A 25,421-nucleotide genomic window follows, 5' to 3' on the forward strand; every position below is an offset into this window, starting at 1 on the left:
AAAAGAAGTTATTTTATGATCAGTAATTAAATGGCACATATACACGAGAGGGGAGAGACCTACCTAAACAAATCGAAGAGAGTAACCAATTCAATCTTTCACATATACCTTGAAATCCTCTGCGTGGTAAGTAGGGATAATAAACTCAATGGTTTTTTTTTTTTGTTTTTTTTTTCAGTTAGGGTTTTGGAACGAGAAACCAAAAGTTAAAAAGAGATAGTAGAACCTGATAAAAGAAAGAAATAATATATAGAAGATTTTAGCTAACAATCAACCATTGAAAGAAAAGAAGGTGAAAGTTATCAAGTATTACCTGTAATTAATCAATCTAGTTTAATTACTCTGCAAAGATCTGTTGACCTAAATTACATCTGAAGGCTATTTAAGATCTTCGGCCTTATTTAATGGAGGTAAATATGGAGGCTATTTAAGAGGCGTTAGTTATTTTTAGTTGAACCGGTTTAAAACTGTTTTTATATGATTTGAGATTGTTATTAAGTAATTTCTTAACTTAGAATTTGTTATTTAAGTTATGTTTCAAATTATATTTATTTCAGTTCCTATTTTAATAAATTATTTTATTTTTAATTCAACAACATATTTTTGAAAGTTACACAAAATTATATTGATTAATAGTTTAAGAAAGTTACAAAATAAAATATGAAAAAATAGAGAAAATTATAAGAGTATAACCAATTTAAAAGAATATAAATTATTTTTAGGAATTTCTAAATTTTACAAATTTATAAAAAAATAATTTATTATTTACTAGAATCACAAATAACACTATAATAAGCTTCTCTGATTCAACGCTTCAAACAACACTTATTGGTGCTTATATTAAACTTTTTGTATTACAATATTTGATACTTGCTAAATTTTTTATTTATCCTTCGAGACTTCAATATATTATATTTACCTATCAACTCTTCTAATTCTTTCTTATTTATCCTTATAGTTAATTCACACACTTCAAATTTTATATTTCCAATTATATCCCTCATGTATTTCATTTCTCCTTCACTTAGATTTGTTAATTTTGTTAACCCAGAGACTCAAATTTCCAAGTATCCCATTATGAATTCTATAGAATGAACAACAAGAACCACAACACGTTGCAACACCCGATATTAATTAATAGAATAATCGATACACACTACAGCACAAAAGGCTATCAGAGACCGGTTTTCCGGTCTCTGATAGTCACGTCGCCGGTCGCAGATAGTTGTTCCAGTCGCAGAAAGCTGATTCCGGTCGCTGATACTCCGGTCGCTGAAAGCATTGTCGCAGATACTTAATCGATGACGTCACCGGTCGCTGAATGACGTCACCCGGTCGCTGATTTGTTTTCTGCGACCAATTTTTTACACGACATGACCTATTACACTCTTATAGATGGAATATGCAAGAATTGAAAGATTTGTAAAGGGTTTGAGTTTTCTACATGACATGATTTGTAAAGGATTTGAGTTTTCTACACGACATGAAATTTAAAGGGCTTGAGTTTTCTACATGACACGATTTGTAAAGGGTTTGAGCCTAATGTAATAAATAAATAAACCATATATTAGCTTACATGATACTTTTAGGGTGATGTTGCATGACCGACCACTGCAAGTAGAATCTCTTGAAATATATTAATGTAATGGCCTACAAGAAGGACATAATTAGCTAAATTTATGCAATATGATCCATGAAAGGATATAAATTAAAGGTGAAGCATAGCATACCTGAATTTTAATGGGGAATTGAAAGACTTCTTGTATCTCTTGTTCATAAAAGATTCGCATGAATTCCTCATCTTGACAAGTGAGAGATTTTATGTTTGTATTTGGTTCGACTGAAATTGCAAAATAAAGAAACAATTAGGGGGGCTTTTGCAATTGGCACAATTAGAGGCAGGGACTTACCAAGTCTAAATTTTGATTAAGCATCAGTTATGCAACTGGGCAGCAAATAAGCACTAAAGAATAAAAAATAAATTAAGTAAAATTGCACTTTGCAGGTACAATGTTATTGGTAAGACAGTCCTTTACATAATAAACTAAAGTTCAAACTTAATCTTATAAATGAGCCTAATGTCATAAACCTATAACACTCTTATAAATGAGCCTAATCAAGCCGGGAAAATCAACAACCCGCACTCAATCGATCAATACCCCAATTCATCACAACAACTCACAATTTATCACATCTCGAGCAACAATCAATCAAGAAAAAAGGGAGGTGCTTGAAATTACCCGAGAAAGGCTCCAAATGCAAAAAGGGCAGCAAGAGTCGGCCGGCACCAAGGTGCTCACCTCGTCTCCGGCTGTCAGAAAATTCAGCAAGCACACCACAGAAAATATCAATCCATTTAGCTCAACATCCATATCATATTGCGGAGCACCGTCAAGCTTTCCCAGCTTGTTTGCCTACAAAATAGCCAAAAAGGTTAAATTGCTTATAAAGTATCAAATCCAAAATGGTCAAATTGCTAATACAAAATCAGAATTAAAATTTGCAATATGTCACATGCATGAGAAGTTCAACTTACTAGCATCAGATATTTCAATCAGCAAGAGTCACTTGCCCAGATCTTGATATTCCTATTAAAGACCTAAGAGAAGAAGAAAAAATGTGAACCATTATATTAAAAGTGTATGTTACCAGTGTATGTACTGGTAAAAATCAAGTTATATCATTATTAGACCTTCATGACATAACACTAAGATATATCATTTTCTTCTATAGCAGAATAGAAAATCAAGTTGTTACCAGTGTATGTACTGGTAAATTGAATAAAAGTTAACATTTAATTATCTACACCATTTAACCAATCATTCTCAAATAAATCGATTTCACATATACCGACTCACAGTTGAATGCCTCAATTTGGATTTGCTTTTACTTAATTTACTCAATATTTCTCCATTTCACTAAAATTGAAACAAACAAACAATTAACCATACACAATTACAGACCGCTACTGTATGCACATGTTCTTATGTCGCTTCTCCAAACCTAGTTGTTTAGAAACCCAAATCAAACTAAAATTGGTCCCAAAATTAAGAAATTTGAGAAGAAAAACCTTGCACATAGAAGCAATCCAGTGAGTGAAGAACTCGACGATGGCATAGGTAGTGGGGGAGCTCTTGAGCACATCATCAAAATTCGTGCTGTTGAGGTACACAGCTGCGTTGGTATAATTTAAATTAAAAGGAGATAAGAAGAAGATGGAAATGTATTTTATTATTTCTGTTTTTGATGATTATACAGAGGCGTGCACAATTGTATATATAGAGCTAAAATCCAAAATACAGCTAATGCTAAAATCAAAGGAATGATAAATGCAAATACAGCTAATGCTAAATCAAAGGAGTAATACAGATTATAGAATTTAATTCGTTGGATTGCCATCTTGGGATTCTTGATCTTCTGTAGCAGAACTGTGTTGTGCAATACCCCCCCCCACAAGCCAATGAGGCAGGAGCCACAGTGAGCTTGGTGCAGAGAGATCGAAATCTAGGAGAGTGTAGGGATTTTGTGAAGAAGTCTGCAAGTTGATCGTTAGAGCACACGAAACAAACCGAAAGCTCTTTGGAAGCAATTCTTTCTCGAACAAAGTGGTAGTCAATTTCTACATGCTTCGTGCGGGCATGAAACATGGGATTTGCGGCAAGAAATGTAGCACCTATGTTATCGCACCAGAGGGTGGGTGGTTGAGGTAATGAGACTTGTAGCTCACGAAGAAGGTACTGGAGCCACAAAATTTCGGTGCATGTGAGAGCAAGACTGCGATATTCAGCTTCAGTGCTAGAGCGTGATACGGTCGGTTGTTTCTTAGCACTCCATGAAATCAGGTTGGGACCTAAAAATATGCAAAATCCAGTAGTGGAACGGCGATCATCCGGGCAACCTGCCCAGTCAGCATCAGAGTATGCATTGAGTTGTAAAGTGTTAGAGGCACGAATGGTTAGGCCATGAGTGATGGTTCCTTGTAGATAGCGCAAGATCCTTTTAACGGCTACCCAGTGAGTGATGGTAGGGTTATGCATGAATTGGGATACGCGATTTACTGCAAAGGAAATGTCAGGCCTTGTGAGTGTCGCATATTGAAGGGCCCCAACGACACTGCGATACAATTGAGGGTCCTCAAAGGGGGAGCCATCGGAGGCAGATAAAGGGGTTCCGGCAATCATTGGGGTGTTACAAGGTTTACAGTGAAACATGTTAGTTCTTTGAAGGAGTGAGTGAATATATTTCGGCTGGGCAAGGTGCAGGTCAGGACCATGTGAAGTAACTTCAATTCCCAAAAAGTAATGAAGATTACCAAGGGTTTTTATTGCAAAGTGAGTTTGGAGATGAGAAATACATGATTGAACTATGGTAGGGTCACTGCCGGTGATAAGAATGTCATCCACATAAACAAGTAGTATTGTTGTGTGGCCATTTGCAAAAGATAAAAAGAGGGAAGGGTCATATTGAGATGCATGAAATCCGAATTGAAGAAGAGCTGCGGTTAGTTTGTGAAACCAGGCACGTGGTGATTGTTTTAGCCCATAGAGAGATTTGTTGAGATGACAAACATGGTTTGGTTTAGATGGATCTGTAAAGCCCGGGGGTTGTGTCATGTATACGGTTTCGGCTAAGTCTCCATGCAGAAATGCGTTTTGGACATCTAATTGTTGAATTTGCCAATGAGAAGAAACCGCAAGAGAGATAATTAAGCGAATGGTGGTAGGTCGAACTACAGGGCTAAAAGTCTCAAGATAATCGATTCCTTCATGTTGGTGAAACCCCTTGGCTACAAGACGGGCCTTGTAGCGCTCGATAGTGCCATCAGATTTGCGCTTTACTTTAAAAACCCACTTACATCCGACTACATTCATTTGAGGATCATAGGGAACAAGTGTCCAAGTATGATTTTGAGCGAGGGCATTGATTTCTTGAGCCATAGCACTGCGCCACTTAGGATCAGTATTGGCTTGCTTGAAGGTAGATGGTTCGGCATCAAGAGTTGTAGTGTATGCTACATGGTTTGGAAAGGTTCTAGGCCGACGGGTGTTATCTCTAGTTCTAGTGACCATTGGATGAGTTGGGGTTGGTTGATGAGTAGTGGTTTCTGAAGGAGGGGAAACAGTAAGTGGTTCGGCTGTGCATGGGGAAGCCATATTGGGTAGAGTTGAGGGAATTGGTTCGGATATATGAGGTGTAGGGTGAGGGTTCGGCCCAGAAATGATATTAGTAGGCTGGGGTGTAGGGATCGGCTCAGGTTGAGTAGAAGGGGCTGTTATGAGAGTGGGCTGTGTTGATATATTATTGGGCTGAGAAGGGTTCGGCTGAGAAGTAAGAAAGAAAGGGTGGGCCGAAATTGCATCTGTTGGTAGAGGAGGTTGCTCCAGTGGTGTTGTTGCAAAGGGGAAATTTTGTTCATCAAACTGGACATTCCGAGATATATAAATTTTATTTGTGGGTAAATGTAGACATCTATATCCCTTTTGCGCAAGAGCATAACCAAGAAAAATACAAGGTAGTGCTCTAAGTTTTAATTTGTGTTGGTTGTAGTCTCTAGTGTAAGGGAAACAAAGGCAACCAAGAACTCGTAAAAGAGAGTAATCGGGTAATTTATTGAAAAGGGTGGTGTAAGGTATATTGTTGTTGGAGGGTAGGCGATTAATTAGGTAAATTGTGCTCGAAAAAATTTCATCCCAAAATTTATGAGGAATTGAAGCGTGAGACATAGAGGCAAGGGCAAGTTCAATTATGTGGCGATGTTTTCGTTCGGATATTCCATTTTGTTGGGGAGTGTATGGGCAAGTTGTTTGATGTATTATTTGTGGAAATTGGGAATGAATGGGTTTATATTCGGTACCGCCATCGGTACGAAGGGTTTTAATTGTGGTGTTTAGAAGGTTCTCAACTTGACATTTGAATGAGGCAAAAATTTTTGGAACCTCGCTTTTGTGAGTCATAAAATAAATCCAAGTGAATCTTGAAAAATCATCCACAAAAATAATATAGTAGCGAAAACCATTAGATGACTCAATTGGGGATGGACCCCAAACATCCGAATGTATCAATTCTAGAGGAGAAGAAGTAGTAGATAAAGAATGAGAGAAAGGTAAATGATGCGACTTAGCCATGCAACAATCATGACAAAGTTCAAGTTTATTAGAACTACAAGGTAGAGATTGAGAATTTAAAATTTGCAAGGTGGTAGCATGAGATGGATGACCTAAACGAGCGTGCCAAGTAGTGGCCGAAGCTCGCAAACCGAGAAGTGCTTGAGGTGATTGAGTTGGAGAAGGCAACGAAATTGTGTAGAGACCACTAGAAGAAGGAATTTGGAGGATTGTTGTCTTGGTGCGGAGGTCCTTCAATTGACAAGAATTAGAAGAAAAAGCGAGTATTAGATGAGGATTATCGAGTAAAAGTTTAGAGATACTCAATAAATTTTTTGTAAATGATGGAACATGTAGTATATCACAAAGAATTAGAGAATGATTTGAAATAAGAAGAGAAGAGGAACCAATATGAGCAATTGGAAGACCGGAGCCATTTCCAAGTTGTAGGTTGTCGGTACCACCATAGTTGTAGAAAGTTGAGAGATTATTCAAATCACTCGTGACATGATTTGTAGCACCGGAGTCCAAAACCCAATCCAAGGACTGTGGAGCAGTCGGTTGAGCCGAATAAGCTTGAAAGGTGGGTCTTGGTTTGTATTCAGGATCAGCATCGAAGCGGTGCCAGCAGAAACGCGCCACATGACCGACCTTAGAACAGATCTGACAGGTTGGTTTTGGTTCTGACGGCCTAGGTTGAGAAGATTGAGACCAATTCGGATTGAAAGTAGGTCTGGGCTAGTAGGAAGATTGAGGTTGATAACTGGGCCGTTGGTTGGTATTATAAGTGGGCTGGTTGGTATTATAAGTGGGCTGCTGGTTGGTTGGAGTGGGAAGAAGGGCTTTGTGATTTTGGTAGTATTTGTTGTTATTGGGTCTGTTGTTATTGGGTTTGGAATAACGTGTATTAGTAGCAATCAAGGCTGATGGGTTAGCGGCAGAAGGAAGAGATGGGGTGGCTGACTGGGAGAGAAGACGAGCTTCATGAGTGAGAAGCATACCTTGAAGATCGGCAAAAGTCAGATGGTCATTAAAAGCGGTGGTGACTGTTAAGTTGAAGTTGTTGTATTCAGCGGGAAGTCCGGTGAGAACAGCTTGAATCAAGTCATCTTCTGGAACCGGGTGGCCAATAAATGAAAGCTCGTCGGCAATACGGCGCAATTTCTGAAGAAAATCGAAACAGGACAGAGAGCCTTTAGTGGTTGTTTGGAGTTGGCGGCGCAAATCTGTAAGTTTAGCTCTAGAAGAAGAGGAGAAGGAGCGCTGGAGACTTGTCCAAAGATCGAAGGAGGTTGCACTGGAGAGGACCTGACCCTGGACTGTTTCGATAAGTGAAGAGCGTAACCAGCCAAGGAGCATCTGGTCCTGGCGAGTCCAAGGCAGGTAAGCCGGGTTGTCAACAGTGGTGCCAGTAGCAGTGGTAAGTGTAGGAGAAGGTGGAGAAGTAGTGATGTATTTGGTTAAGTTGTAACCATGAATGATAGGGAGAAGTTGTGATTTCCATGTGAGGTAATTGGAGGTGTTGAGTTTAGTAGAGATAGGAGGGAAGATGGAGATTAAGGGTTCAATGACGGGAGGAGGAGGAGGAGGAGGAGGTGTAGAAGAAGGAATTTCTGCCATTGTTAGGCTCTGATACCATATAATTTAAATTAAAAGGAGATAAGAAGAAGATGGAAATGTATTTTATTATTTCTGTTTTTGATGATTATACAGAGGCGTGCACAATTGTATATATAGAGCTAAAATCCAAAATACAGCTAATGCTAAAATCAAAGGAATGATAAATGCAAATACAGCTAATGCTAAATCAAAGGAGTAATACAGATTATAGAATTTAATTCGTTGGATTGCCATCTTGGGATTCTTGATCTTCTGTAGCAGAACTGTGTTGTGCAATAGTTGGCGTCTCGTCCACCGTCGTCCAAAGATCGGAGAAGGACCCACTTGGAGACTCCCATGGAGGGAAGCGAGAGGTGAAGGAAGAGAAAAAGATAGAGAAGTGGAAGAGATGCCATCTCTAATGGCGAGTCGCAATCGCAAGGGAAGTGGAAGAGGCATCTTTTTTGGCGATCGATTTCAGCGAACGATTTTTGAGAAGAGAGAAGTTTCAGGTTTTGGCGATCCAGTTAAAAGGGTTTTGACGATCGATTTCGTATCAGCGCTGGCGCTTTTTTTTTTTTTGCGGAGGAGAAGGGTTTTGGCGGAGAAGAAGAGCATAGGCGCTGGCGCCTTTTTTTTTCAGCGAAAAATTTCACCGATTTTAAAAAAAAAAATTTCAGTGGATAGCGCCGGTCGCTGATACCGGTTGTTAAAAAGGCTGGTCGTCGCAGATTTTTTTTTTTCTATTTTTTAGGGGTATAATGAGTATCAGCGACCGGCGTCAACATCGGTCTCTGATACCGGTCGCTGATAAACTATTCTGCTGTAGTGGTACACAAGGTATCAGTATGAATCAGTCTAGAATTAACAGTATTTTGGTACCAATCACGAAGGTCAGGAGTATGTGATTTATTTATCAGGATTAGAGGATTATTTCAATCAAGTCATTAGTGAAGAGAAATAAAGGAAGTAAAGACTCAGTGTTTTTTTTTCGAATCAAGCATGAAGGTCCACAAGTGTAATTAAACTGTAAACTTTGTATGATACACGAGGAACCATATGAGAGTTTCCTACTGGCTAAAACAAGGAATACAGTTCTATGAAACTTAAATAGTTAAATCTTGATCTGCTATACATGGATAATGGTTAGTACAACTGCCAGGCATGCCTATTTTAATTACTTCTTCATTGCGGCTGTGGCCACACGATCCTTTTTCATTCAGAGCTTGTGGTACAGTTCTACACGTGCTAGGTTCATCCGGGGCAGGAGGAGCATTTACTGGTGCTTTAGCGCGCGGGAATAAAAAAATGACTTTTTGCAACGGACTACTCTCATTGTTTAACTTTTTCTTTTTGCGACGGACGACCATCATAAAATCATTTTTTTCCTCGCAAAAAGTGTCTACTTTGTTGTAGTAGCTAGCCTACGCAATGATTCATAACAAAGGGGTAACATGTCAGATTTACAAAAAAAAAAAACTATGAAAATTAAAGGCTCCCATCAAGGTCAGAGCCTTCTTGTGGGTGGCCGTTCAAGTACTAGTAAAGGTTCAATGCATTTTAAAATTAAACTAATTAAATTTGATACACTGTCGATCTAAACTCAATATAACTTTTTTATTATAATGATTATTGTATTAATTGTCATTATCATACAAAAATTAGTTGTTAATATGACTTGGATTTATATTTTTTTTTATCTTCTTTCATGAGCATTTAGATTTAATTTCATAACTTATATAACCAATTACAGCTTCTGTGATAGTATACTTAAATATATGTTCAGAATCTGGCAATCTGCCATCCGCTCTCTAAAATGAAAGCCAGAGAGATGTCAAACTAAAAGGGAATTATTTATGAAGTCTATAGAAATTAATTGCAAAGTTTTTATTGGCAGTTTCATTTCTATTTTGGTTATTATCTTTTAAAAGTAAAATTTTGCAATTACTATTCCTTCATGAATACATTTATTTTGCAATTAGTGGTTACTTTCAATTTGACAATTGTCTTGCAATTGCTAATCAATTGTATTGATGGAGATGCTCTTAAGCTAGGAAAAATTGTATCACGTCCATTTCATATAGCACGCTCTCCGCATCGACGAGTAATATTGTAATTCATATCAATTAACAATATTTAACCAAAGTAATGAATATAAAGAAAAGTCCAACTCTTGAAAAAAAATGTTAATAATTCATATGCATTCATCTCGTATATATATATTGTGAGTAATATTGTAATTAGAGTAATGGCAGTGCATACATCATATATATATCAACTCCAAATGAATTCAAGATTAGACACAATAGTGCCTAGGCTAGCTATAAATTGGAAAAATCTTCGCAATGGCGAACATATATAATTGAAGATGGATCGAATACTTAGAAACAAGGTAGCTTGACAGTTCCATCAGCTTGACCTTTTGCATTAGAACATGTGACATTAGTAGCACCAGCAGGGCAAGTTACTTGGATATTTGACAGAGAAATCTGTGAGCATGGCACTTTTTGGCTGCAGTTTATAGTAACTGTCTGAGCATTCGCCGATATGCCTTTGATATTTGTAAATGTGACATCTTGTATAGCGACCGTTGAAACCTGTATATATATAATGTGAAGAGAACAGTTGTTACACATAAGTCCTAAATATATATTACCTCTTCAATGATTTCGACTATAAATTAATCATACTGAGTTTAATTTATTAGATTTATTATATTGTCAACTACTTGTTTATATTCTTAAGGTAATGCAGCATATGAAGAATGCGTATCACCCCAGGTACCTGAGATGCAAGTGTCAAATCTGGACCATTCTTTTTACTTTGCACGAATCTCAAAGCAAATCCCTTATCTTTTTAATAGACACCAGATCTAATTTGAATCAGATGAGATTGTACCTCAGGTACTTGGGGGGACACGGACTCGGATATGAGTAGGGGTGTAAACGAGCTGGCTCGGGCCGAGCTAAGTCTTAGCTCGGCTTGTTTATTTTGGCCCGAGCCTGGACCGAGTGAGCTGGACCTAGGTCATCCGAGTCGAAAACCCCTGGCTCGCTCGTGACAAGCCAGCCCGAGCTAGCTCGCGAGCTGACGAGCTGGCTTGCTAGGCTTTATTGGGCTGCTATTATATAAATTCAAAAATATAAAAATAAGAAAGTTCATTCAAAAAATTTAAGAAATCGTTCAGCATGCACATCTTCAAACAAATGAAGCCCATATCCTTTCTTCTCAGACCAAAAATACATCAATTTTGCATAATTGCGTCTTTGAAAATGGGACTGGACTTAAAATTATACGGGGCTAAACCCTAAATCCAATGTAGCTTAACGAGCCGAGCTAGCTCGTTAACAGCTCGATCCACTACCGAGCGAGCTGTTAGCGAGCGAGCTAGAGGCGAGCCACGAGCCGCGAGCTTTTTTGACATCCCTAGATATGAGTGAGGTTGTGGTAATAATATGCATATAGATCACTTCATGTAGCATTATGTAAAGAGCAATAATATATATATAGAGAGAAAGAGAGATGGGCTACGGTGAGTTGCGAAGTAAAGCGACTATTTTACTTCACGCTCATATTTTGTGATTTTAAAGTTGAAAACGTCGATCCGAACCGTTCATCTTGTTCTCCATATTGAAATGTGCTTGGAGACCAAATTTTACATTTTTTTGGAATTTTTTTACTATTTATTACGCAATTTTGAAAGTCGCTGATCTGATGGTTCAGAAAGTTTTACTGTTTTCACTGTTCACAGCAAAACAGCAATTTTCAAAAATGCTTAATAAATAGTAAAAAAATTCTAAAAAATGTAAAATTTGGTCTCCAAGCACATTTCAATATGGATTAAACATCTAACGGTTCGGATTGGTCATTTGGACTTTCAAATTAAAAATACGGCGTGAAGTAAAAACACGTTTTACTTCGCAACTCACCGTAGCCCATCTCTCTCTCTCTCTATATATATATATATATATATATATATAGTAAGGCTTGGGTGCTATGGATAGCATAGAGGGCTATGGTGCTACGGCTCAATATTTGAGTTTTTAAAATCCTAACGGTCGATCCGAACGTTCATCTTGTTCTCCATATTAATATGTGTTTGGAGACCAAATTTTGCATTTTTTGGAAATTTTTTATTATTTTTTTAGATAGGTAGAAAATCAAATATCTGAATGGTGCACAATTTTTTAGATCAAGTGATTTTCTACCTAGCTAAAAAAATAGTAAAAAATTTTCAAAAAATGTAAAATTTGGTCTCCAAACATATATTAATATGGAGAATAAGATGAACGGTTTGAATCGACCGTTAGGATTTAAAAAAATCGAATATTGAACCGTAGCACCGTAGCCCGCTATCCATAGCACCCAAGCCTTACTATATATATATGTGTATATATATGTATATATATGTATATGTATGTATATCTATGTATATATATGTATGTATATGTATCTGTTTTTATTTTTCGGATACGGATACGAATCGGATATTAGACGGATACGAATCAGATATTAACCGGATATGGATACAGATATCCACTTTTTATGAATAACATAATTTTTTTCATGATATATATTAAACTATATAGTATATATCTATTATTCGGATACGGATAATTCAAATTTAAAACCATATTCGTATCCGTATCCGTATCCACACGGATATTCGAATATCATATATCCGTATCAAATTTTCGGATACGAAGTCAGATACAGTCAGATAATATCCAACCCGTTTGCACTCCTACATATATACCATGATTTGCAAATTAAAGTGGGTGTTTTAATTTGCACTTATATTTCTAATTTCAAAGTTCAAATAATCAATCTAAACTTCTTAACATGTTTTTTCATATTGAAATGTGCTTGGAGACCAAAATTTACATTTTTTGAATTTTTTTTCAAAATGAGTGTTTTTCATTAAAGAATTTTTTATAGATATATAGATCACTTACACCACCGCCGCAATTATCGTTGGGACAATATTCCTGGTCGATCAAGATGGGGTTGGTCACATGATCCATCGTTATATCCTCAAAATGGATTTTGTCTGCCTTCACCGGAGAAGGATTGTTCTGGAAGGTCTTGATCCGAAGTCCATTGGTGGTTTTGGTTAAGGTGCAACCTTTCACCGTTATACCGCTGACATCCTTTTCATTCGCGTATTTCCCTAAGCTGCCTATGCTGATGCCATGTCCGGGACCGCAGTTGACACCTGTTATCGTCACATCAGTGCTTCCGGGACCAATGGAGATGCAATCATCGCCTGTGCCAATAGTTGTGTCTGTAATGGTGACATTTGAGACATCACCTAAGTGAATTCCGTCTGTGTTCGGACTGTCTTCTGGAGCAGTGATGCCGACATTGCTAATCTCGATGTTCTTCGAGCTGAAGATGTTGAAGTGGAAGTATTTGCTATTGAGTGATTTTATGCCACGAATGGCCCCGTTTTCGATGAAGGCAAACACCACGGACTGAATACAAATTAAACACACAAAAATGAAAAAGAAATAATTAAATCTTCAATTTTATGTGAGATCATACTGCATGGATTATGTTAAGAGTTTCAATTAAGGAGAGGGTTCAAATGCTTTTAATAATTTTTTGTGTCTCCATCATGTCTCAATTTCAGTTTTAGGACTATAATAATTAAAATTTAAAATTTAAGTATCAAAATAAAACAGTTAAATATGTCATGTTTTTTATGCACACGTAAAAGATCACGGCATTTTATTTTTATTTTTATTTTTATTTTTATTAGTACAGAGAGCTTGTAAAAATACACCAATGTGGATAACTTTTAGATGTTAATTTTTAAAAGCGATAATTTTTTTATGTAGATAAAATAGTATAAATCATAAAAAGTTTTATTTTGATTTATAAATTCCAGAATTTTTGTCATTAGAAAATTAGAAAAGTGGAGACATGATGGAAGCAAAAAATGGAGGCATTTGAACCCTTCTCTTAATTATATGTATATTATAATTTATTGACGAACAATAATTATTTTTTTTTAGATTAAAATAAATTTCAGAAGAATTAACATTGAAGCTCACCATTGGAAAGCATTTGCACTCTCCGCCTGATCTGCATTTGTTGCTAGGCCAAGTCGACGCCCCTTGTCCGTCGAAGGTACCAGTTCCAGTGATTGTTAGCCCGGTGATGTGATAAAATTCGACCCAGTTTTCCTTGTAAGCACCGAGGTTGGTTGATCCTAACAGATTACCGTTCAACTGAATTGTTATAGGAGCCTTGCATGGTCCCTCGAGACGGATAGGCCCGAGCAGGTACGACCCAGCAGCCACCACAATTGTAGGGTTTCCTGTTGCAGCGCATGCCTCGGTCCATGCCTTTTGGAATCCCTATTAATAATATCTAGGACAGTCAAATTTTCAAACTATGAAGATCAAACACATAGAGAATCAATTATATAAAAGAATTAATACAAAAAATAGAGATCAATTGTACAATACTCATGACGTTTTACTCTACATTATATAAGAGATCATACAGAAATACAAATATTTAAAAGAAATAAAATGAAGATCAATTAACCACATTCATTATATTTGAATCTATCCATACATAATTAGATCCATCACCAAATAACAACATGAGCTAAAAACTGAATGTATATATATCAGATTTTTAAATGTATAACATGTAATAATCAATCCATATGTATGGGTTATGGGTGAAATCGTAATGGCTCTTAACTAGGTGTAACTGTGTTCTGATACAAGTCCTGATCACTATATGTGTGAAACAATTTGAATAAAAAAGTAAATACTATAATTACTCACTGCTGTACAATCGGTTTTTCCATCAGCAACCGCGCCATAGTCTTTTACATCGAAGGTGCCGCTACCTGACGCTTTAGCACTGGCAGCAGGAGCTGGTCCTGCTGCTGCGGGAGCTGCGGGAGCTTTGTCATGAGCACTTACAGTGCATGCAAGAAGAAATAACAAAACGGTAAACTTGATATTCTTTGTGCTGTTCATTTTCATTTTTGAATTTTTTATTTTTTGGTGGAGCTATAGGAGTTTGACCTTGTAATATCAGTCTCCAATAATGGTTGGATTTTTTGTAGACTTTAGCAATGCTTATATAGAGAAGAAAAACTTACATCATGTGTGAATTTTGCTAAAAACCAGGAATTTGTTATTGGTGGTTGTCTCCACCGGATTCTCTGCAATCTCGAAATATAAATCACTGGTTGGAGTTTGCAGGAATTTTCATTTTTAGGTAATTAATTATTTGAAAGTACATGCCAACTGTCACCTGCTTTCTCCATGCATCATCTATCTATTAATGGCTAGTTTAACGAAATACCAGCAAAAAAATGATGTCAATCTGTCAATGTACGATCTCGTAATTGGTAGAACAAAATATAAGCTTGTCATATTTATCAAATTATTTAATTAACCACTCTTGCGAGATATGTGCCAATCTAAGGGAATGATTATATCAGCGTAAAAACAGGCAACTTCATAGGAATATCGCAATCACAATTCTCATCTCAGGATTTCATTGACATCTCAAAATATAATTATGGTTTATGGACAACAATTAATTATACTGGTAAGGCCCTGTGTCAAAAAGGTTTATACTGGCAAGGCATAGCCGTACCGGACGTGACGTCAGCCTTGTGCCCTTCAGGCGCTGCCCGTATAAAAGACTGAATTTTAACAGCCCGATTTTGACGAATCCATATCCTCTGAGGTAACAGAATATTTTGTTTGAATCACAACCTTACGATCAGAATCCGGACCATCCGGCACTGGTGGAATGAACGGAGCAACTTGAATAGCAGTGCGGATTATGTTTGGACGGTTCAGATCTAAACATATTATTTCTGTTACCTAGGTGATACGAATTCCGATTTTGACTGACACAGTGCTGAGGACTGCACTGCACTGTGCGAAGTAAAAGGTGCGCTGTTAAAATTTGCACCCCATATAAAATAGGCTTTGAACAACAAATTTGGACAGAATCGTATTCAAAGTTCAATTATATTCGTTCATCTACATTAAATCCGTACAAAAGAATTTAGAACTGCATGAATTTAAACGATTTTAGATATGATTCTGTGCACAAATTTACCACTTTTGCAACACACATTGTCTTATCTGAGGCCGGCATAGTCACGTATTAAATAGGAATACTATTCCATCCCTAATTAATCGCACCATATACTATTATCGATTTTGATTAGATAACTGGAATTTTGTTTTGGAAGGGAAAGGTAGTTCCAATTATATGGGAGTTCATTTTGCCAGAAACCATGTCAATCTAAAGTTAGTCTGGAAAAAGAAAAAAAGAGACATATTTCTTTCTCTAATATAATAAATCATTAACACGCCCATAGAAGAAGAAAAAAAGGTACAACTGCGAGTGTTTTAGCAGCAACCTCCATCCTCTGATAAAACAGCTGCTGGAACTATATTTAATTTGATATTAAGTTTGAACTTGACTATGTAACTTTCATTTATTAAACCATCTATATGTCAAACAACATACTTATACTAGTAGATTCACCTTCCAATTTGTAATTTCACTTGCATCTTTTTATGAATTCATTATTAAAATTATCAAAATAGCCATTGTAGAATAATCCCTCCTATCTTTTAAATGCTTGCCTTATCTTTTTACTTGAAATCTCTAGCACTACAATTAGAGCAATTGATCCACCCAACAATCGTGCAAACATAAGAAATAAAACCCACATAGCTGCTAAGGTGCCACATTCACAGAACACAAAACACAGCTTAAAAAGTAATCATCCATCAGTCCTGATTAATACATCACAAAACACAAGCTTCAGTTACACAAATCTTTTCATGCTACTACTCACAAGTACACATCCGAGGAACCCAACAACACGCGCGCTCCAGCACTGTCTAATACGCATGGTAAGTAGACATCAAGACCCGGCCAGTCCGGTGAGCCTGCACTGCACAATGGCAATGCACCGAGGTAAGGCTAAGGCACCCGCTTATAATTAAAGAGTGTCTCTCAGGACAGGTGTGCAGCCCAGGAAATGAATCGCACAAAGCCTGAACTGCTGGAGGGGTCAAGGCCGTGCACTGGCTTATGTTGAGATTTGCAAGGCCTTCTTTCTCCTCGGTGCTTTTCCTGACAGTGGGCCCACACTTGCCTGTAACACGGCTGTTGGCAAGAGAGTACATTGCCTTGTCAGTTATGTTCTGACAGTAGTACAGGCCGAGGGATCTGAGGCGAGGACAACCATTAGCCAGTGCAATAACACTTTCATCTGTGAAAAAAAGAGAACTTCAATAAATATACATAAGACAATTTAGCAAGTTGTCTAATTCACCCACATTTATTTCCCCATAAATCCCAATATGACCAAGATTACCCTTGTCTTGATCTCTCATTTAAACTCATTCAACTTGCATCAAGCTAAAACACCCTAATGAAAGAGTTACTATCCCAATTTGAAAGATAGAAAATGGAAGACATAGGAGTGTGTCTTCAACATTAATTCAGATAAGCCTATTTCCTTGGTATTAAAAGGAATCATAGTTGTACTTCAAAAAAAAAAAAAAAGGAATCGTAGTATAGGTCGGGTGGTATTTCCCAACCACCAAAATATGTATGTTCACAACAGTGAGAAGGGTGCCGTCCATTTAAGAATATCAAAATTTTGGTGGTAGCACCAAAAAAAAGGGGAGAATAAGAATTTTTTTCAAACTGCGCCAATAAAGTAAATATTGGGTGTAATTTGTGAAGAGAGATGACAGAATATATACAAGTACCTGTAATTAGGATACAGCCACATAAATCCAGTGCACGGAGATTGGGACAGCCTGATGCCAAGCAGACAACACCTTTGTCAGTGATCGACTCACACCAACCCAAATTAAGAGACTGTAGCTGGTTGCAATTTTGTCCAATTGCCTGCATACACATTTGTGTTGCATTGTTAGTCATCATATAATAAAAATAATTTCATAGTACAGTGAGTTTATAACAAAAGTAAAGCCTTCCATTCTTTTTTGTGGTATTTATACTGGCATAATTTTATAATGCTTGTGCTTTCATTTATGTAGTTAAGGCTTTCATTCTTTTTTTTTAAAAGGCAAAAGCCCGTTTCATATATTGAAACTGGTAAATTAAGGCTTTCATTCTAGCTCTATATAAAGCACACAACAGTTTCTAACCTTTCTCCGTTGGTACCTATTATATCTAGGTAAAATATGTTATCAAACAAATTTCTTATAACTAAACCTGATTTGGTCTGTACATTCCAGGTATTAGAATTGAACACACTATTTTTTCTTCAGTTCCAATTTGAGAATGAAAATTGGCAACCCTGGAATCATCAATTACTCAGTTATCAGATGCCTAGAAAAAATATACTAGAAGATTATAACCTGTAAAGCCCTGTCAGAGACAGCTCTGACACAACCACACAGATTCAGATACTTCAACTCATTACAACACGCCGTCAGATGCACAAGTGCTGAGTCACTGAAGTTTGAGCACCCGCTGATGTTGAGCCTTGTCAGGTGGGGACACCCATCAGCCAGGGCATATAGGGACCTGTCACTTAGCCGGAAGCTTCTAGAAAGATCTAGATCCTTCAGCTCGTGGCAGTTATTGGCAACGGCCTCAACTGCACCATCTTCAAGCTGAGGTCTATTCTGGCGAAGGGATAACACCTCTATTTTGGTGAATTTTGGGGCGAGTGATTGTACCAGATTATTCATATTCAGGTTGCACCTATGAGAAAAGGAATTATACAAATAACTGATAAATACAATATATATTCAACTATTTAGTTGTTAGAAAAGATAATTAACAATGTTGTGCTATCCAACAAAATGAAGGAAAAAGCAAATATAAATGTCGCCGGGCGGACAACCATAGGGTCCTTGGTTCATGAGGGACCAGAAAGATTCTACTTAAAACATTTGAGTGGCTTTGTTGCTGAAACTACTCTGAATATTGTTTATAGCTGTAATAGATTTAAAACTGTAGTCCAATCTTGTCGAGAATTACCAGTATTGGTGATAATATGCAAAATTTGAAGACCTACCAACATTAAGGACATAGGCCTATAACAAATAAATTAAATAATTTGGGATCATGCAAATCAATTTTATAAAAACAATCAAATAATTAAGAGACTGAATAACTGAATAATTTGGGATCCTGCAAATCAATTTTTATAAAAAGCTAATTGAGATTTTTACCAAGAGAATGAGAGATTGGTGGTGCCTAAGCATAAGGCATCCCTCCAACCAGTACACACACCAGAGGCAACAATAACCATCCGGGGATCATCCGCTAAAGATACAATTCGCACAAGGAGCTCCAAGGGGAGGTCCTTCCACCCTGACAGGACAGACCCCGCCGTGTCAGATTTCCCCTTCTCACTAGATACTATGAGAGTCTGGAACCACGTGTCAAGCCCTCCTGTTAAAGGCCTTCCACACACCATCTTCAATTCTGATCATCAAACAGAGAACAATCATTAGTTGTGCCTAATGTTTTCTATTTTACAATCCAAAAAATAATAAGTGGGGAAAGAAATAAAGCAAGTTACAAAGCCAAAAGCAACTGGGGAAAAAGAACAACAAAACTTAATAAAAACGAAATTAAGAAAGGAAAAAAAAAAATGCTAGAAAGTTAGAGATACACACTACCGATGAATTAAAGAGGCAACCATCAATCAATTTAATTAGTTCACACTACACAAGACGGGAACTTTTTTACAAGCTAACATGCAAAATTGATTACATTAGGAAACAATAAAAGCATCAATATCAAGAGCTTTTCCTGTAAGTACGCCATTGACTGAGAAGATTCGGTACGAAGTTGAGGGAAAAAGAAGACAAGCTTATAAAATCAGAAGCTCTCAAGTTATTCTTTTTCTTTGCTTTCCACCCCTTGCTTAATTTTTTAAACCACTCCTCGTAGTTGCTTACACTAAGAAGAGTTTATTCCTGTTATCCTAAAGAAATTTCTTAACAAATTACAAGGACCTGATTGTTGTATGAAGGAAATTGTAGCTGAAAAGCAAATTTTAGTGTTCAAACACTGTTAAGCTCGAAGTAGGAAGATACGTACACAAATTTCAATAATCAAAGTCAAAAAAATACCAAGAATTCCTTAAAATCGAACTTCTCTTTAGAATGATCATCCTAAAAGGTCAAACACTCATATTCATAAGAAAAATGATTCCGAGCAAAAAGAGAAAACAAAAAAAGGAAACAAACAATCTCAGGCAGAAGGATTCAACCTAACAACAAATTTCAAGGATTTAAAGAGAGTACCTCAAAATAAGGAAAGTCTCCAACGAGCTTCACCGATATCGCGCAAGAGAAAACAGAGCACTGAGGTATGTGCCCTGATTTTCTCTCTCATCTTTAGGGCCTTAAATAGAGAAACAGCGACATGTGTGGCTACACAAAGATAGTCCAAAGAAAAACTACGTCTATTATATAGACCATTCGCAATTATCTCTCTCTCATCAAGTGAAAGGTCCCACAAATCAGTGAGTCAAGATTTAAAAATAATGTACAGACCCAGTCCAGAGAGAAATCTGAAACAAATTTCAATAAGTAGTCTCTAGAAACAAGGAAGAGCTACGAAAAGGATAATATTCCGTGAACCCGGTCTTAGGCTTAAATGCACGATCCCTTAGCGATTGACCGTCTGTCAGAGAAACAAGCATTGAAATCCCCGAGGACCTAGTCTCATTTGGAGGGAAAGATGCACGCCACGGGAAAATGGCGATCGTATAGTGTTGTACAATGTGGGCCCCACTTTGACACGAAAGGGATGGCCTGGACGCCGTGGAGAAAGCGACAAATTATAAAATGTACACAAGAATATCTTGTATGGACCCGGTGTAAAACAACAAATGTCGACTTCAAAATCGCACGAGAATAGTGGTGTACAGGTTCAGGAAATAAATGTGATGATAGAACCACTACAAAGTTTTCTCGTCGAGACCCGAAACCGTTTCGAAAGTTGAACCAGGATTCCAGGATAAGGATGAAAAATTGTGTGCACCCAATCTGTGTTTCTATCAAATTGTGAGTACTGACTTTATAGATTTGTCATTTCTTTTGTCGAACGGGGCAGATTTCGTTTTCATTTCTTTTGTCTGTACAGTAATTTATGTGGTGGGTCCTTGTAAGAAGTTAAATGGGGTTAAAACTTAAAACTTCAAAGCGACTCTGTTCTGTTTCTCGTACGCAACATAGCCGCAGAAAAACAGCAGATACATACGGTGGTACACGGTAAGTCGGTAACACGGAGGGCACGTGGTAGGGCCCGCATCATTTCATCAGGGGATTGGATTACTGGAGTCTGGCCTCAATATGTAACCTTCGATTGAAAATTGATGGCCGACATTTAACTGGAGGGAGCGTTTAGTTTGCTATGAAATCCGCAGCGAACGTTGCGCTCGTCCAAAATTCAAGCTGACGTGGCAGTCTAGGAGAGCCACTAAGGGTTACGTGTCAATATTATGGCCGTTACTCGGCTTTCAAATCACGTATTAATATATTTTTAATATTTTAGCCTACGGGCCGCATAAACCATTCAAAAAAAATATATATATATATATATTTTTTATTTTCTTCTTGTTTTATTGGATATAAAATTTATATATAATTTAGATTGACACAGAAATTGAAGCTACGCTGTAGGTTTGACAAAACCCGGGCGGGTCAAACCAGCTTCCGTCCGTCCGTGCTCGTTAACCGACTGGACCGTGTCCGTGTCCGGATATACATGGGTACACGAGTACACGGGTTCGGGTATGAAAAGAGTCAAACCCGGTTCTTAGGGCAAAAACCCGCGTGAACCCGGACCGAAGTGAACCCGTGCCCGCCCGGATCGGTCCGTGAATCCATGCCCGCGCCTGTGTATCTGCGTACCCTATACTAGTGTATTTATACTCGGGCGGGTACGGGTACCCCGGGTATACCCGTCTCGGGTACGGGTACGTCTCGGGTACGGGTATACTCGGGTACAAGGCTATTCGGGTACGGGTATGGCGGGTATAATTTTCAAAACCCATACCCCACCCGTCCTATACCCTTACCCGTGTACCCTTGACGAGTACGGGTATTTTTTTTTTTTTTTTTTTTGCTGTTTTTTTTTTGGTTTTTGTTTTTTTGTTGGTTTTTTTCTGGTTTTTTTCTGATTTTTTCGGGGGGGAAAAAATACAAATTTTGAATTTTGAAATGGCATGAACAGTGGTCGGGTATACGGGTACGGGTAGTCGGGTACGGGTTTAGTCGCGTACGGGTATAGTCGGGTAGGGTATGGTCGGGTATTGATCAAAAAAACCGGGTCCGGTCCGGTTTTTGCCCTTACCCGCGTACCCGAGTACCCGACCCATACCCGGGCTCGGGCACGGGTACCCCGGGCGGCGGGCACGGGCGGGTAGGGTAGGGTATACCCGTTAAGGGTATTGTTAATACTCTACCCTATACCCATTGTACCCGTCTTTTTTTTATTTCAAAATTTTTCAAAATCCCCCCCTCCCAACCGGCCAACCCCAACAATTCAAATCAAACCCGGACCGGCGGACCTACCCGTGCCCGTAACTGTCCCTACCCGAATTTGACATTTTTTTTTTCTTTTAAAATTTAAATTTCATTCCCACCCAATCAAACCTTCATAAATATACACCCCTCCCTCAATATTTCCACATCTAATTCTCTCATTCTCTCAATAATTTCATCTCTCAATCTCAATCTCAATATTTTTATTGTTCTCAATTTTATATTTATTGTTTACAAAAAAATATAGTTGTAAATTTAATTTATTTTACAAATACGCAAACAGAATTACGAAGGTATCGAAATTACGCAATTTGGCACCTCCCGCAAGATTTAAAAGTTACATTTATTTCGTGTTAGATTAATTTATTTTTGCAGAGTAATTTAAAATTTAAATTTGATGTTAGATTTATTTTTTGTTAGATTTATTTTTGTAGAGAAATTTAGAATTTAAATTGAATGTTACATTTAGTTTATGCTAGATTTATTGAATGTGAAGTAATTAGATTTGTTAGATTTATTTTATGTTAGATCTGTTAAGTAATTAGATTTGTTAGATTTATTTTATGTTAGATTTGTTGCATTTATTCTATATGTTAGATTTATTTAGTTTGTGTTAGATTTGTTAGATGTGAAATAATTAGATTTGTTTTGAATATGTTAGATTTTATTTTTGAAATTCGGATTTATTTTTAATAGGTTAAAAAATATGTTAGATTTTTTTTTTTGAAAGGTTAGATTCATTTTAGTGAATATGTGAAGCAATTAGATTTGTTTTCAATAGGTTAGATTTTATTTTTCAAATTCGGATTTATTTTTTATAGGTTAAAAAGTTGGGTTATATTCATTTTTGTGAATATGTGAAGTAATTTGATTTGTTTTGAATAGGTTAAAAAATAGATTACATTTTATTTTTCAAATTGGGATTTATTTTTGAATATGTTAGATTTATTTTTAAATTCGGATTTATTTTGATTTTAAATGTTAGATTCATTTTTAAATATGTTAGATTTTATTAATAATGTTAGATTTATTTTTGAATAGGTTAGATAATTAGAAATCTTTGAATAGAAATATTTTTGAATATGGTAAAAAGAAATTAACATTTAGAAAATATATTATCGATTTAAAATGAACGTTTAGAAAATATATTATCAATTTAACATGTAAACTAAAAAAATTGAGATATAAATAAATTATGAAACTATATAATTAGAATGAGAATTTGAAAATAAAATAAAATGACTCGTGTAAAGAAATAAATAAATAGATTTGTACTTAGCCGAATAAATATACAAATTTTCGCACGAATAATTTTTATATATAAGTTACAAATTTTATTTATTTAGAAATTATAAAGATGTGACTTGATAATTGTATGTGTATATATATACACTATTTGATATTCAACTATTCAGATTTTAAAAGTCGAATTATAAACAAGTAATAATATTCGTATGCATTGTAATATTTTACGAACCTTCGATTCAAAATTGGGACGAAAACATATTTTTAACAAATTAAATGAGCACATATTCAATTCTGGATTGTTTGAACCTTTGGATGCAACTCAGCACTAATCTTGAAGCACCTAAAACCAGCAAGAAAAAAAGAAAAAAAAATCGGACCGGACCGGCCTACCCATGAACTCGGACTGCCCTGCCCCTGAACCCGAGACGGGCACGGGTTTGAAACAGGCAAGGCAGGGTTTTAAAAAAAACCCCATGATGCCCGTCCCGTTGTACCCATTGTACCTGTGCCCGTTCTACCCGTCGCCCACCATGGATTTTGTCCGGTCCGTCCGGCCCGGCCCGTTTGCAAACCTACACACAGCGCACGTTATAAGGGGATCTTTTTATTTATAGAAATTATTATTATATAATAAATGAAAACAAAAAGAATGTTATAGCTAAGGGGCACCGCTAATTAGCTCGAAAACTGAAAATAAATGCGATTAAAAGTAAATATATGAGTTTAGAGAAATTTGACACGTGGGATGTTAACGGAGTTCGGCATAACAAAGGCCTACGTCTCCGGGGCTTCGCAACCTCAAGTGGTGCGCCTTTCTATTACCCAATACGAAAGGATTACAACTTGTGAACCGGCGAGCCCTTACAACCAAGGGAAGTCACACGGCCAACAAAAGATGAGAGCCGGCGAGCCCTTACAACCAAGGGAAGTCGCACAAGCTACTTGAGATGAGCGCCGGCGAGACCTTACAACCAAGGGAAGTCACAGAAGCTACTCGAGGTGAGAACGAAATCTCAAAGTCTAGATGAATAAGAGAAACACTCAATAGATCACTCTAACCTAATCTAACTTGAGATTAGTGAAATAAATTTGAGGTTGTTTGAGAGATATTGAAATTTTAAGTTCAATTAACAATGGTGGAACTAAGCTCATAGAAAATCGCCTCTTTTACAATTAGGGACGGCTAGGTTAGAGTGGGGAAGAGACCCCAATCCCCTATTTATAGAGTCAGCTCAAAAATTAGCTAACTGAACTAAAACGTTACAACGTTTTTCCTTTGCGATTTTAGGTTTTCAAATTGTCTAAAAGCTCAGTAAAAGGTTACAACATTTGTAAAATGTTACATAACGTTTTGCACTGTAAAAACTTGATTAAAATCAAGAATTTCTGAAGTGTGAAAATTAATTAAAACGTTACCAACGTTTTAAAACGTTACAGCTTTTTCCACAAACATTATAACTTTTTAAAACGTTACAGAAAACGTTATAACTTTTTAGAACGTCACAGCAACGTTTTTGATGTTTTTTGACTTTGATCGAGTTGTTTCATAACGTTTTTTTAAGATATAATCGTTATAACGTTTTACAAATGATACTAACGTTTTTATCCTGTTAAAACAACATCAAAAATACTTTACCAACTTTAAAATATTACAAATTAAATTCTTGATAAATATCTTCATGATTTCTTCAGTTCAAGCATTCTACATTGTAATTCCAATTCGGCTTGAATCTACATAATTCTAAAATAGAAGAAATCATAAAATTCAATAATTGTATGTTTTGCAAATTAGTCAAATAGACGAAAAATATTATTGCTCAAACAACAAAGAATACCTAAATTTTTTTATGCTATAGAAAATAGATGGATGTGACAAAGAAATTCGGATAAAAAATTTTCCGGATCCAGAGTAGTTTATTCT

General features: G+C 36.7%; 2 protein-coding genes and 1 long non-coding RNA gene across 3 annotated transcripts; all 3 read right to left on the reverse strand.

The window, feature by feature from the left end:
• Positions 1–6,020: 6,020 nt before the first annotated feature.
• LOC144575741 (uncharacterized) lies at positions 6,021–6,819 on the reverse strand. The gene is made up of 2 exons (XR_013518515.1): positions 6,512–6,819; positions 6,021–6,356 (listed from the first exon to the last, which is right to left on the reverse strand). It is a non-coding gene; the product is annotated as an uncharacterized LOC144575741 (long non-coding RNA).
• Positions 6,820–9,902: 3,083 nt separating this feature from the next.
• LOC144575690 (exopolygalacturonase-like) lies at positions 9,903–14,770 on the reverse strand. The gene is made up of 4 exons (XM_078325921.1): positions 14,507–14,770; positions 13,760–14,065; positions 12,659–13,177; positions 9,903–10,300 (listed from the first exon to the last, which is right to left on the reverse strand). Exons 1-4 carry the CDS (start codon positions 14,708–14,710, stop codon positions 10,085–10,087), a joined length of 1,245 nt encoding a protein of 414 aa, XP_078182047.1. The 5' UTR covers positions 14,711–14,770; the 3' UTR covers positions 9,903–10,084.
• Positions 14,771–16,324: 1,554 nt separating this feature from the next.
• SKP2A (F-box/RNI-like superfamily protein) lies at positions 16,325–20,135 on the reverse strand. Its single transcript, XM_078325391.1, has 5 exons — positions 20,006–20,135; positions 18,923–19,178; positions 18,101–18,449; positions 17,483–17,624; positions 16,325–16,977 (listed from the first exon to the last, which is right to left on the reverse strand). The coding sequence occupies exons 2-5, from the start codon at positions 19,168–19,170 to the stop codon at positions 16,604–16,606; spliced, it is 1,113 nt and encodes a 370-aa protein (XP_078181517.1). The 5' UTR covers positions 19,171–19,178; positions 20,006–20,135; the 3' UTR covers positions 16,325–16,603.
• Between the last annotated feature and the right edge of the window lie 5,286 nt (positions 20,136–25,421).

The sequence above is a fragment of the Carex rostrata genome, chromosome 24 (assembly GCF_964058835.1).
Source record: "Carex rostrata chromosome 24, lpCarRost1.2, whole genome shotgun sequence".
Classification (NCBI taxonomy): domain Eukaryota; kingdom Viridiplantae; phylum Streptophyta; class Magnoliopsida; order Poales; family Cyperaceae; genus Carex; species Carex rostrata.